Raw genomic sequence first — 13,601 nt, 5'->3', positions numbered from 1 at the left:
AAAACAGGTCTGTAGGTGGGATGGGATGGGATGGGATGGGATGGGATGGGATGGGATGGGATGGGATGGGATGGGATGGGATGGGATGGGATGGGATGGGATGGGATGGGATGGGATGGGATGGGATGGGATGGGATGGGATCCCTTGTTTCCTCCAGCATTGAGGGCTCCACTGATGAAGCAGGATTTGCTGGAGAGGGGAGGTAAGAAAGAGCCTCCTTCCCAGGTCTGTTTCCTTCACCACAGACCATTCCTCATGTGTCAGCCCAAAAGCAGAGCCCTCTCCACTTCCCCAAGTGTCAGTGACAGCTCTGGGTGTGCAGAGCACGCCGAGCAGCACCTGAGCAGCCCCAGAGCTCAGCACAGCTCTGAACACCGGAGGAGGAGGAGGAGGAGGAGGGGGAGGAGGGTCCGCTGCATGCCAGTGACATCAGGGTGCCTGAGAGCTCCTCACGGGGGGCAGGAAGTATATAAATCAGAGTTCCCCGAGGAGGGTCCCTGGCAGGAGCAGGGCAGGCTGTGCTGCAGTGGGTGATGCTCTCCCTACCTCTGTGACTCGATCCTGCTGGAACCACACCATGGATGGGGGTGAGTACCTGGGCTGCAGCCTTGGGCTGTGCCTCCAGCTTTGTTCATGATGCCCGGTCCCTGTCCTGTGACACAGGAGCAGAGCACTTCTATTAGAGTACTTAAACAGTGTAAAAGACTTTCACCTTCCTCATTTTTACTATTAAAAAAAAAAAGATAATCATAGTTCTGTTTTAGAAGCTCAAAAACCTCAAATCACTTCAGAAACAAACACAAAAAGAGGTTGGGAGGCAATTGGCAATTTTAAGGGGTCTTTTTGTTCCGAAGCAAACGGAATCTTGCATAATTCACACCTTTTCTTCTGTGTTCTTAATTTAAAAAAATAGAGATATGTAGAGAGAGAGAGAACACTCACCCTGGCAACATTTTAATTCAGTGAATCAATCAAGGAATTGGGAGGAAGAAGAGCTGAGTTTGTTCATTAAGTCCATCCATTTTTTGCAAGTTATTTCTATTTTAAAATATCTGTAGGAGCATTGGGGGCAGTAGGATGCATTGGAGATGCAGGAGGTTCTGGAGATGGATGCAAGAAGTTCTGGGGAATAAAGGAAGCTCTGGGGATGCTCCAGAGATGGGGATGCAGGGAAAAGAGGGAGCAGGTCCCACAGGACCCTCCAAGCAGGAGCAGGGTATGAGTGAGGGAGTTTTCTTTCTCCTCAGAGCCTCTGGCAATCAATGGCTTAGGAAATTCCTGGATTTTGGAATGCCTGCATCCAAACAAACACCAAACTGGACCTGCTCACCACACATCATTCTTCTCGTTTAAACTTCTGGCCTCTGCATCATCCTGTGGGTGCTTTGTGGGCTGCTTGTTCCAAGGGGTTCAGTGTCTGGGGGCAGCTCCTGGGAAAGGTCAATCAGGACAGGGAAAAGAAAGAGTTAGTGAGAACCTGACCAGATTATGCTAATGTTCCTGCTTTGGGTTTTTTGTTCTACTATTGTATTTCAGAGGAATATTTCATTTTCCTGGAAGATGCACCACCGTGGTGCTGTCTTTAAAACACACCTGGCTCACTTCTGCAGGAAATTTTTTTACTTGCTTCTTTCTCCTTATCTCGTCTTTTGATTCACAGTTTCCTGAAAGGAGTGGAGGTCGATAATTATTAACTTTCTTCTGTGATAGATCAGTGAGCACATGAAATAAGAGCATGACTGGGTTTCACTGGCTCCTCTCACTCCTGAGATGACAGTGTCCTTCCTCTGCCAGTTGTGAGGAGGGGAAGGGGGAGAACAGGCTGCTAACTGCCAATACTCATTAGATCACTTAAGTATGATTAACTTTTCTCAGAAATATCTGGTTCTTCCCCCAAAAGCCTCCTGTACTGCTGGAGAAGGGGCACCAGAAGCTGGTACATGTATCACACACAGAGAGCAGGTGAATCACTGCCTGCACGTGTGCTGAGGCTTTGCAATTCCAGGTGGCCCAAAAAACCTTCTTTCACCACGAGGGTTTGGCCAGAGCAGCTTTGCTCAGCTTCGCCAATGCTTCCTAAAGCATTCCCATCTCCTGTTTTTCTGTCGTGCATCTGATCCATAAAGCATTCCCAGCTCCTGCTTTGCCCTCGTGCATCCCTTGTCTGTATCAGCAGCCAGAGCCTCAGGAGCTGCCCTGCTCATTTGTGTGATCTCAATAATCACCCTCAGGGCTGTGTCTCTCTCCTCTTCCAGGCAGGTGTCCTGACACCGAATATTTCCACTGTCAGAGGCCTTTCTGGGTGCACCTGATGGGATTCACTGCCCCTGCAGCTGTTCTTACCTTGCTCACATTTAGGAGCTGATGCTGAGGGAGATCCAGATGAGCTGGGAGGGATCTGCCTGTCCAAAATTCACCCCCATTCTGCCACAGCAGTGTCCCCAAGTGCCCACCCCAGGTGCCAACCCCAGGCAGCTGAACTGGGGCTTAAAACCACCTGGTTCTTTCTCTTTGCTATTGAGAGAGCCAGAACAGCTCAGCAGCTGCCAAGGGATGAATCCCCCACCACTTTGGGCTTGGTCTGTGGAGGAAAATTGTAAAACTGAGGGGTTCCCATCCCCTGTCATGAACAGATCCCTCCTTTCCTTCACTCCCATGGAGCAATTCCACTTTCCATCCATTTCCAGGTCCTTCAGGACAGGAATGGTCTCAAAGCAGCTGAGACACACAGGGGGCTGCCACGGGGCTGTAGGGCCAGGCTGACTCATTGGCTGTGGTGGGGTTTTGGTGTATTTTTATAAATGAGGTTTCTAGTTCAACTGGCTGCAGGGACTTTTGAGAGGGTTTTTTTTTTTCCCTCAATATTTTGAGGAACAAAACTTTTAGAAAACTTGAAGAAAATACCCACAGCAGCCAACTGCCAGGAGCTGTAAAAAGGAAAGAAAAAGTAAAGAAATGCACCTAAAATGCCTGATAAGCTGCAGGGCAAGACTCCTGTCATGATAATTGCTTCTGCCCACTGCCCCAGACCACAGGACAAGCTGGGGAGATGCAAGTCCTGTCCAGACTGACTGAAACCAGTGACACCGATGTGCTCAAACTGGCACAGAGGGAGCAGGAGGCAGCAGGGCCTCTGTGGTTGTCCTTTTGCAAATGTGTAATCTGAGGTGGGGGCACAGAAGAGGGGCAGAAACAGCACAGGGCTCTCTTCATTTTGAAAAGTCGTTTGACATTTAAGACAGTTGAAACAGCAACTGAAAAAGTGGAGAAAAAAGAAACTTACGATGATCTTCAAAGGAATGATATCAGCTGAACTGTTTCAGGAGTTGGTTGAGTCACGTTTCAGTCCTGTTTTTCTAGACCTTCACAGGGTGATAAGAAAACAGAGCAGAGCAAAGGAGCCCTCACCAGGGCTGGGGCTGGGGCTGGCAAAGTCAGGGCTGGACCCGGAGTTTGCAAACCAAGCCACAGAGAGAGGATGGAGTCTGGTTTATGTGGATGCTTTTCCTCCATGGGATGAGGGTGGTTCTTCTCTGCCTCTCATCCAGCAGCCACAGGGGTAATTTCCTGCTGGGGCTGAGCTGCCAGCACAGGAACTCATCACCCATCCAGAGGCAGCCAGGAGCTCCAGCTCCAGCAGTGCCAGGGAAAGCAGGCTGCTCAGAAGGTGCAGCAGCAGGGTAAAGGCTGCTGTGGTGTTTGCAGGGTCAGGGACTCTGTATTCCAGGCAGGAAGGGCAGTCACAGCTTGCTTAAACCCACCCGGTGGGTCCCAGTCCTTGGGGCTTTTCGTGTATTTCCTGTATCATATGCAAAAGCCAGGGCAGCAGTTAGAGGGGTGACAACCACAGCAGACACCAAAGCTCTTCCTGCAGTCTGGGACTGGTCAGAGGGAAAGGCATTGGCTGGACAGAGCAGCCAGAGCCTCCCTTCACCCTCAGTCCCTGCCCTGCACTCCTGAGTCCCCCCAGGTTCCTCCTGAGCTCCCATGGGAACCCCTCAGATACCCCCAGGAGGGTCTGGAGAAGGTGAGGAGAGGATGAACACAGCTGAGCACACAGCTGCAGGAGCATCAAAGATGAAAATCAGGGGGGAAGGTGAGACAGGGCTTCCAGGAGGCCTCAGGGGAGGTGCTCACACAGGCCTGGGGATGAGCACCACGAGTTTCCCACGTGGCTGAGGATCTCTCTGAGCCACACACCACCCTCAGGTATCACAAACATCCCCACTCACAGGTAACTCTGTCTGATATTAGTGAAGCTGTTGTATGTGACTTAACACAAGGGCTTGGTGCAGTTGCCTGCAGTGGGAGTTCATCATGCCCTGGTGCAGTGCAACGTGAGCAGGAGCCTGGCACAAAACTGCAACCAAGCAGGCACTGAGCACAGGAATCAGCCACACTCATGAACAACCAGGCCATGAGGAGCAAGGCAGAGTGCTAGGAGGAGCAAGCCAAAGGTATCTCCTTGCTCAGCACCCCCAGAGCAGAAAACCCACAGGGAGTGAGGGGCTGCAGGGACCACCCCGTGCCTGGAGGGACATCCTGGGCCAAGGCACCCCTCAGGGAGGGACACATCTCCTCCTCACACCCAAGTGGAGCTCAGGGCTGTCTCACTGCCACCTTCCAGCTGAGCAACTTTCAGCGGCAGCTGCTTGAGGTAGATGCTGGTAGGAACTGTAAAACCAGTGAGGAGAAAGCTTTCCCTGGCCCCTGCCCTGCAAACCACAGCAGGAAGAGCTGCTCGGCTGAGATTGCTCTCACCACCACCATACCTGGCTCTAAATTCAGCTTTTCCTCCCAGCTGTCAGCATCCTGTATTTTCACATCCCAAGGCAGCAGAAGCCAACTCTTGACATTTAGAGGCAAGCAATAAATTTCAGCCAGCTCCAGTTCTATCTGTCCCAGGGGAGCTGAGCTCTCCTCTCCACAGCCCAAACACCACACGGGCACAGCTGGGCCGGATTTATGGCCCTCACAGCTGGGTATTTTCACATGGATTGAGCTGCACCCTCACTGCTCAGACACAAGGGAACAGGCTGCTGGCTGCCTGCGGGAAGAAATAATGGATAAAATCAGAATGGGTGCATTGTGGCCAAGTTTAGAGTCCTCAGCTCTCAGCTTTCACTGCACAGGGTCCTGAAGACATCCCTGCTCACTGCAGGGGGTTGGACTGAATGACCTTTGGAGATCCCTTCCAACCCAAACTGTTCCATGAATCCATGAAGCCAGAGGGACCAAACTCCTGAGACTCCACCATGCTCTGACAGCAACGCTCATGACCCTGGGTTATCTTGCTGGCATCTTCCCCAGGCTCTGGTTTCCTCAGTGGTGAGGGTTCTGCAGGGTTCACAGTGCCATGGACAGCATTACCCACTGCTTTTTCAAAGCAAGAACCATGTGGAAACCCCCAGTCAGCCACTAACACAGCATCTCCTTCTTCCCTAGGCAAGCAGCTAAAGGCCACCCTTGTTTTCAGCCTGCCACTCGTTTTTCAGGTAAGATGTTTTCAACAACATTGTTGAAATCCAGCTGGTTTGTGCTGTGGGTAAAGGGAGATCTCAAAAACTCAGAGCAGCCACCCACAGTCCCAGAAATGTGTGGGGACACAGCTGCTCACCCCAGGATCCAGCTGGGGGAGGTGGGAGGTGAGAGCAGAGCCCAGCTACAGAAAAACAAACACGAGAAACAAAACCAAGCAGAGAAAAATGGTGGGAAACGCAGTTTTTCAGATGTCCTGAGCTGTGTGAGTCCATTCTTAGCCCCAAAATGAGCATTTCCAGGACAGATAGGAGTGCACCACATTGATTGCAGGGAGCAGATAGTTCCTGCTCCCTGCAAATTCCTGGTCAAGGAGCTGGCTCTGACCAAACCCAGAGCTGAGAGGGATGGACCTGAGGAGGAAGAGCTCAGCATCCTGCCCTGGCCCAGCAAGGAGGACCCCAAACACAGAGCTGTGCCACGACCTGCTCCCAAACCTGGGGTAGGTCCTGGTGTCCTTGGTCCTTTGGCTGCAGTGGCCACCTCCCAGCCCGTGGGGCTGTCTGGGACAGAGCAGAGCAGCCCCTGCTTTTCCCTTTCACTGCTGGCAGCCTGGCAGGATGTGGTGAAAGCCAAACCGGCCGAGATGGAGAGCACCCAGATGCTCTCCGATAATGGGTGGGGGTATCCAGGGGAAACCTTTCATGTCTGTGAGATGGGGAGAAGGTTCTGGAGACTAATAAGTCACAAAAGCAGGGCACGGATACCGCAGGCTCTGTCTGCCCCACAGGTTATGGCAGTGTAGGAAGATGAAACGAGAATAATCAGAACTGAAATCGGGGGCTGAATGAGATGTTGGCCCAACACGGAAGCAGCTTCCTGCTGCACTCACTGCATTTCCTCACGTTCTCACAGGCACCTCCGTTGATTTTTAATTTAGCTCAAGGATGCTTTATTTCTCACATTTTATCTGACAGCCGGCTGTGCACACACAGCTGGAGGTGGGTCCTGGAAAACTGTGGAAAGCTGCCACACATCTGAGGGCTTGCAGATGTTACTTTGGCCGAGCACGAAACATTTCTGGTGGAATTCCCACTTGGAGCCCCCCAAAATGCCCCAGACCTCACATATTTATGGGAAACACTTTCAGCCACGAGGTAGTGTCAGCTCTGTTTGTGATGTTGGCATGAGACAGCACTTGGGAACTCCCTGGGACTTCTCTCCAGGCTCCTTTCCTTGCACAGCCACACCGCCAACACAGCCCTTGTCCCAACACACTCTTCTTCTTTTTCCTCTTCTAGTTCTGTGCTGGGGACAATGTCACCGATTACTATGACTCCAACAGCACCATCGACTACAGCATGTTCGAGTCCCTGTGTGAGAAGGAGGAGGTCCGAAACTTCCGTGCTGCCTTCCTCCCGGCCATGTACAGCCTCATCTGCTTCACTGGGCTGCTGGGGAACGGGCTGGTCATGCTCACCTACATCTACTTCAAGAGGCTGAAGACCATGACAGACATCTACTTGCTGAACCTGGCTATGGCAGACATCCTCTTCCTGCTGACCCTTCCCTTCTGGGCCGCGAGCGCGGCCACACACTGGCTTTTTGGGCCTGCTGCCTGCAAAGCTGTCTACTGCATCTGCAAAATGAGTTTCTTCAGTGGGATGCTGCTCCTCCTGTCCATCAGCATTGACAGGTACTTTGCCATCGTCCAGGCTGCCTCAGCCCATCGCCTGCGGCCCCGGATGATCTTCATCAGCAAGGTGACCTGCTTCATCATCTGGCTCCTGGCCTTCATCCTCTCCATCCCTGAGCTGGTTCACAGTGGTGTGAACGACTCAGAGAGCAGCCCCCGTTGTTCCATCATTGCTGATGACTTGCAGACCTTCAACACTGGCATCAAAGTGTCCCAAATGGTGTTTGGCTTCTTAATTCCCCTCCTGGTCATGTCTTTCTGCTACCTCATCATCATCAAAACGTTACTCCAGGCCCGCAACTTTGAGAAGAACAAAGCCATCAAGGTCATCATCGCTGTGGTCATCGTCTTTGTCGTCTTCCAGCTGCCTTACAACGGTGTCATGCTGGCCAAGACCATCTCAGCCTTCAACCAGACCAGCTCCTGTGAGGAGAGCAAGAAGCTGGACGTGGCAGATGACGTGACCTACACCCTGGCCTGCTTCCGATGCTGCCTCAACCCGTTCCTCTACGCCTTCATCGGCGTCAAATTCCGCACCGACCTCTTCAAGCTGCTGAAGGAGCTGGGCTGCCTGAGCCAGGAGCGCCTCCGGCAGCTCACCTCGTGCCGTGACAACAAGAGGAGCTCCTTCGCCATGGACACAGAGACAACCACCACCTTCTCCCCGTGAGCCCAGCTCCAGGCACGCCTTGGTGGAGCTTGAAATTGTTTTGGACGTTTTCTGGACTCCTGGCAGAGCAAGACCTGCCACACTGCAGAGAAGGGGGAAATGCAGGAGCCTCCTCCTGTTTCAAGCAGCAAGGGCTGCTGGCCAATGTCCCATGGGTGGAGAGACTTCACAACAGAGCTGTCACTAACAGCAAAGCAAGGGAGAGGTGGTGAGTCTGCAATTCCTCCTGTCATTTCACCTTCAGCTTAGTCTTTCCCTGTCAAAATGAGAAACGCTCAAAATAGAACATTTACCCTAAAAGCGACAAGTACCAAGAGAAAACAGACGTTGGTGCAGCAGAACTGCCTGGGAGCATCAGCCTTGCTTTGGATGCTGATTTTAACAAGACCACAGCTCTGCAACCCCACAGAAATGCCCTTGCACTGAGTCAGTCCGAGGCCAACCCGCACCCGCAGCCTCGGGCTCGATCCAGCCCCAGCTGTGGAGTATCCGAGCACACGACTGCTCTGCCTTCCCCCATGAAATGTGAGACATGACCACAGCTAATGCAAAATCCATACAAACTCAAGCCATAATTTCAATTACTTTTTATAACATTGTAGCCACTCGTAGCTCTGTCAGGAAAAGTACAAATTCTACTTTACTTCTGCCTGTATCCTGTTTCTGGGCTATCACCTGCTGACCTTGAGATAAATATGAATGTGGGTTTTCTCCTCCCTTCCAAGCCCTTCTAGCAGGACTTCAGCTGCCTTTGAAGTCAGATCTGTATTTCACTCATAAGCTACTGGGGCGTGTTTTGCATCGGTGCTGTCGGCACCAACAAAGACACGGCTGGCTGAGGTTTGATCTGAGCACTGCTCCACCTCTGCCAGGGCCACAAACAGCAGATTATTGTCATGGAAAATCAGACCTTGGAGGAGCCCAGACTGTAATTCCAGTGGGTGCTTTCACAGGAAGAGCAAAGATTCCTGATGACAGATGAACGCTCTGGGAACCGCTGAACGTCAGCTGGGAGGAGCTGCTGCACAGCCTGGGCAGCTGTCCCTGTCCTTGTGCTCCTGTCCCTGCTCCTGTCCTTGTCCTGTGCTGCTGTCCCTGTCCTTGTCCTATGTTCCTGTCCTTGTCCTGTGCTCCTGTCCCTGTCCTTGTCCTGTGCTGCTGTCCCTGTCCTTGTGCTCCTGTCCCTGCTCCTGTCCTTATCCTGTTCTGCTGTCCCTGTCCTTGTCCTGTGTTCCTGTCCCTGTCCTTGTGCTCCTGTCCCTGTCCTTGTCCTGTGCTCCTGTCTATGTCCTTGCCCTGTGCTGCTGTCCCTGTCCTTGTCCTGTGCTGCTGTCCCTGTTCCTGTCCCTGTCCTGTGCTCCTGTCCCTGTCCTTGTGCTCCTGTCCCTGTCCTTGTCCTGTGTTCCTGTCCCTGTCCTTGCCCTGTGCTCCTGCCCCTGTCCTTGCCCTGTGCAGCTGTCCCTGTCCCTGTCCTGTGCTCCTGTCCCACAGCACCCAGCTCTCCCAGAGCCATCACCAGTGCAGAGAGAAGTCTCAGCCTGGAGCTGCTCCTGGGGCTGCCAGGGGAGACATGTCCATGTTCCCCTGAACACACAGAGCCCTGAGCAGCAAAACACTCACCAAGCAGACATTTATCCTGTTTTTCAAAGCCTGGATCCATCAGGAGTGTCACAGAGAACTCTCAGGTTCATGGGTTGGAGAGCATTTCTTTAGAGAATTGAGGATTAAACTTCCAAGACAGAATTCATTGTCTGGGTTTGAGACAGCACTGGCTGTCACCAGATCTAAATAAACTCTCCATAAACCATTTACCTCTGGTGTATGGGATTTTTGTCAAGGGCTGAGATTCGGGAAGAGAGGATTCTGCTTTGTGTTACCTATCTGTGCTCAACTGTTGAACTCATTTTCATTTACAGTGCCCAGGTAACTGTACAAAGTACTGCTTCTCTGTCACATGAAACAGGGGGTGACAACTGACACTGAACAGCTATTTGCCCTTGGTTTCTTTCTCATCCTTATTTGGGCAAGACACAGCTATCATGATCTTGGCCAGAGCCAGGGACACCCCCAGCACAGGGTATTTGCAGTTTTCCTCATCAGTAACAATATATTTTGTAATGTATATTCAATATGTAAAGCTGCTTTACACAAAGTTCAGCCTGTTCATGAATGTACCCCAAGAACACTTTTCATGCAGAACCAGTCACCTCATTCCAGGCAGGAAACTGCTCCACCAGCACATGGAGCTCTACTTGTGTCCTGTAGATAAAACCTGATAAAACCCATTCCCCTCCTGCAAATGAAGAAGTCTTCAGGTCCTTAGAGACCAGATGAATTCCAAATAGGATCACACACAGCTGCCTCAGTGAGGCAGGGCTGATGCCTGGCTTTCCCTGGTTAAATTTAACAGAACAAATTTGCATCTAATTTAGATGAGTCATGTTAACGTTTGCCTAAGATTCCAACCTGAAGTGACCAAAAACTGACTGTATTTTGCTGCTTGAGGAAAAATAAATTATAGCCATTTAAACAAAATACTTCTGGTTTTCCATTGCGTTTTCTCCATCCTTGTCCAGTCCTTGTCAATCCCTTTGTCCTCTCAGGAGCTGTTTGATCAGCTCAGCTTCATACCAGTGCTGCCCTGCAGGAAAGAGAGCATGGAAAATAAACTAAATAGAAAAAAGTTGGTTTATTTCATCTGCTGATGGATTATAAAAGAAACAAGTCAGCAGCATGTTAAGGAGATTTTATTTTAACTATTAACCCACCTGTCTTGATGCTGCTCCACATCTGGATGCAGCAATGGCCACTCACCAACCTTTAAGTGAAAATTCCTTGAGCTGTAGTATTTTATTGTTCACATTTGATTAAAATTCAGTAATAAACCACTATGTTGCTGTGGGAATTGGTCACAGTAATTGAGTAACTGGGAGAGGCAGCAGCTCTGGGCACTATAACCCCCAGCCACATGCAGGGTGAGAGCAGGAACTGCAAGAAAAACAATGAACACAGAGCTCCTGCCTGGCCTCCCCGGTTAATTTGTGCCTCAAAACACACAGAGGGGAGCGAGGGGGGACCCATATCCTTCACAAAAAGTGCCTTGTAATTGTAACCACGGAATCAAAGAGGAAGAAACTCAAAGCACACGAGGAGACAGAAGCCTGACACCGAGTGCCGGAGCCGGGGCTCGTTTCTGCTTTCGGTGAGTGATGAAAGTCTCACGTTTTCCCCCAGAAGAGAAAGGACAAGGTGAGTTTCAGCATCTGCCCCAGAGACTCAAGAAGCATCTCAAGAGCAGCACAACACAGCTTAAGATGCAGAACCTCAAACCCAGGGATCCTTAAATAAACACCGGGTCTCACCACAGCGAGGTCCTCAGAGCCCCAAGAGCTCATTTGTGCACAAGGCTGAGCAGTCTTAGAGCAAGAACTGGGGATCTGCAGAGAGCCACAGCACTTTCAACCATTCCCCCTGCTCCTCTGAGGTGACTGTGAGCCAAATTCTTAACATTCAGGAACTTTCTTGATTAAGAAAGCAGACTCTACCTTAAAGCCTTAACTTAAACCAGTAAAATTTACCCACCAAGCAACCACACAAAATCACAACTTGGGTCACAGATACTGCAGCCAAGTCACACAGAACCTGTTACCAAAAAGAAGAGTGCATTGCTCGGATGGATTTAACCTATTTTAGTACCTTTCACCAGCAGGAGCTGCCTATTTCCTCCCACAGCTCCAAATCTTCTTTAAAAAGCCAATAAAAAAACCTGGCCCTCATTAGAGAAGGGGAAAGTTCTCCAGGCAGGGCTGTGGTTTCTCATGTGCCACCTGGGCAGCTGCATGAGGGAAGTCCTTGTCACCCTAAAAAAGAATGAGCTGGAACCCAGTGAGGTAAACAAACCCTAAAAATAATGCCCGTGGGTGATGGGGAAGGGTGGGGGCACATTGCACCAGCCAGAACAGCTGAGAGAGGCCATGGCTTCCTCCTCACACCTCCTTTTGTAGGGAAAAAAACCCCAAACTCCTGTCCTGGGGGTGGAGGTGTCACATCTCAAGGGAGAACTTCTTGCACAGCCAACTGTGCTTGGCCTGGGGCCACCTCCCCCAGGGGCACTGTGGGGTTTTATCCATCCCTGGGCCACTGTAAGAGGGACCCGAGACAGCTGAGATGTCACCTGCCCTTTGTTGGTGTCATCACAAGCAGCTTCATGACCTCAAACAAGTGAATCAAAGAGTCTGACCAGGATTTTTTTATGGATTAGAAGGTGGCAGGATCAGCTCAGAGCCAACTGCTGGCACCAAGAAGGGGACAAGATGCAGTAGAGAAATAAGGAAAAATAACCAGACAAGCAGCAATGACAGCAGCACAATCTAGTGGGGGTTGTGTCGTCAGCCCTCCTCCTCACAGAGCCCAGCCCATCCTGCTCCTTCCCCAAGCCCTAAAACCAGGCAAATATCCCTGACCCTGTGCTCATCCCACATGTGGGAGCCCTCACAGCCTCTGGCTGAAACGAGCACAATTTCACACGTTCAGATTGAGCAGAAATCAGCAGCTTTCAAGTCCAGCTGTGGCAGCCACCGACCCGCCCAAAATGAAAGTTATTTTTTTTTTCACTTTCACTAAGACCCCAGCACTGCAGAGCTGAGTATTGATATTAAACCAGCAGGGACTCAGGTGTTGATGTTCAATCACTGCCCCAGCTTGTTGTACAAACCTCATTCAGGTCTGAACACATAAGGAGCCTTCTGGCTCCACGTGCAGGGCAGCTGCAGGGCCAGCCCAGGCATTTGTCACTGCTGAGCCCCTCATGTGCAGGAACTGAAACTTCCCTTCCTGCTGCTTTGTTTTTAATTCAATTGTCTTAAAAAAAAAAAAAATAAAATAACAAGCTACTTTCCTTTCTGTGCTGCTGAGGGCTGGCACAAAAATTATTGTCAAGTGATCAGGGGCTTTATTGGGAAATTTCTGTGACTGAAGGACAACACTGATGCCCAGAATCATCCTGCAGGAGAGGAAAAGGCAGAGTAATTTCCAGTGAAACAGACACAAAGGCCTTCCAGGATTTGGAGTCTGCACCAAAATCAGAACTTCTCTCAGCAGCTGCAGTTCCTGGATCCTGCAGGTTTTACCCACGGCTTTGTTTGCTCATCAGGGAACGTCCCACCTGCACGTGCAGCTCACTGAGCACACACATGTGTCCCAGCAAAGCTGCTTTCAGCAGAATCCAGCCCCACTGGGGCTGCACAGAGAGAAACTCCTGTTTTCAGGGCAGAGTTGACTGATTCCCTGGGAGATAACGTGCTTCTTCTAAGTTTTGGCCACACCAAGCAGCGAGAAAGAGCTTCAACCCCCGTGCCAGGGCGGGGAGTGGGAGAGGAAAAAAACAAAACCCTTTATGGATGACTAACCCAGACTCAGCTCCTGGGCTGTGCTGCGTGAGCCTCTTTGAAGAGTTTCACACTTCTGCACCTCCTGGTTCTGCCTCAAAAGGGGGACACAGGTGGGGACAAAGCTCCTGTTCGAACGTCACCCCCAGACCCTGTGCAGACGGGGAGCACAGCAGAAATGGATGTGGGAGGCTTGCAGCAGACCTGGAAAGGCACCAGATCTGTACAAGACTCATCCAGCTGTGCTGGCAGCAGCTCCTGGCAGGCCCCCACACCTTCCCCTCACGTGCCAGCTCAGCCCCAGCAGCCGGAGGCGTGAGGTTGTTTTGGAGCTGCAGAGAACAACCGACAGAAAAGGTCTCCCCAACA

The 13,601-nt window shown here is 51.1% G+C and overlaps 1 protein-coding gene across 1 annotated transcript; it reads left to right on the top strand.

Annotated features, from left to right (window-relative positions):
* The first annotated feature begins 578 nt into the window (after positions 1 to 578).
* Positions 579 to 7,845, top strand: CCR7 (C-C motif chemokine receptor 7). The gene is made up of 3 exons (XM_058041812.1): positions 579 to 588; positions 5,447 to 5,496; positions 6,781 to 7,845. Exons 1-3 carry the CDS (start codon positions 579 to 581, stop codon positions 7,843 to 7,845), a joined length of 1,125 nt encoding a protein of 374 aa, XP_057897795.1.
* Positions 7,846 to 13,601: the final 5,756 nt, after the last annotated feature.

This window comes from Melospiza georgiana, chromosome 28 (assembly GCF_028018845.1).
Source record: "Melospiza georgiana isolate bMelGeo1 chromosome 28, bMelGeo1.pri, whole genome shotgun sequence".
Lineage (NCBI taxonomy): Eukaryota > Metazoa > Chordata > Aves > Passeriformes > Passerellidae > Melospiza > Melospiza georgiana.
The sequence above is the reverse complement of the archived record's forward strand: the minus strand, read 5'-3'. Positions and strand labels throughout refer to the sequence as shown.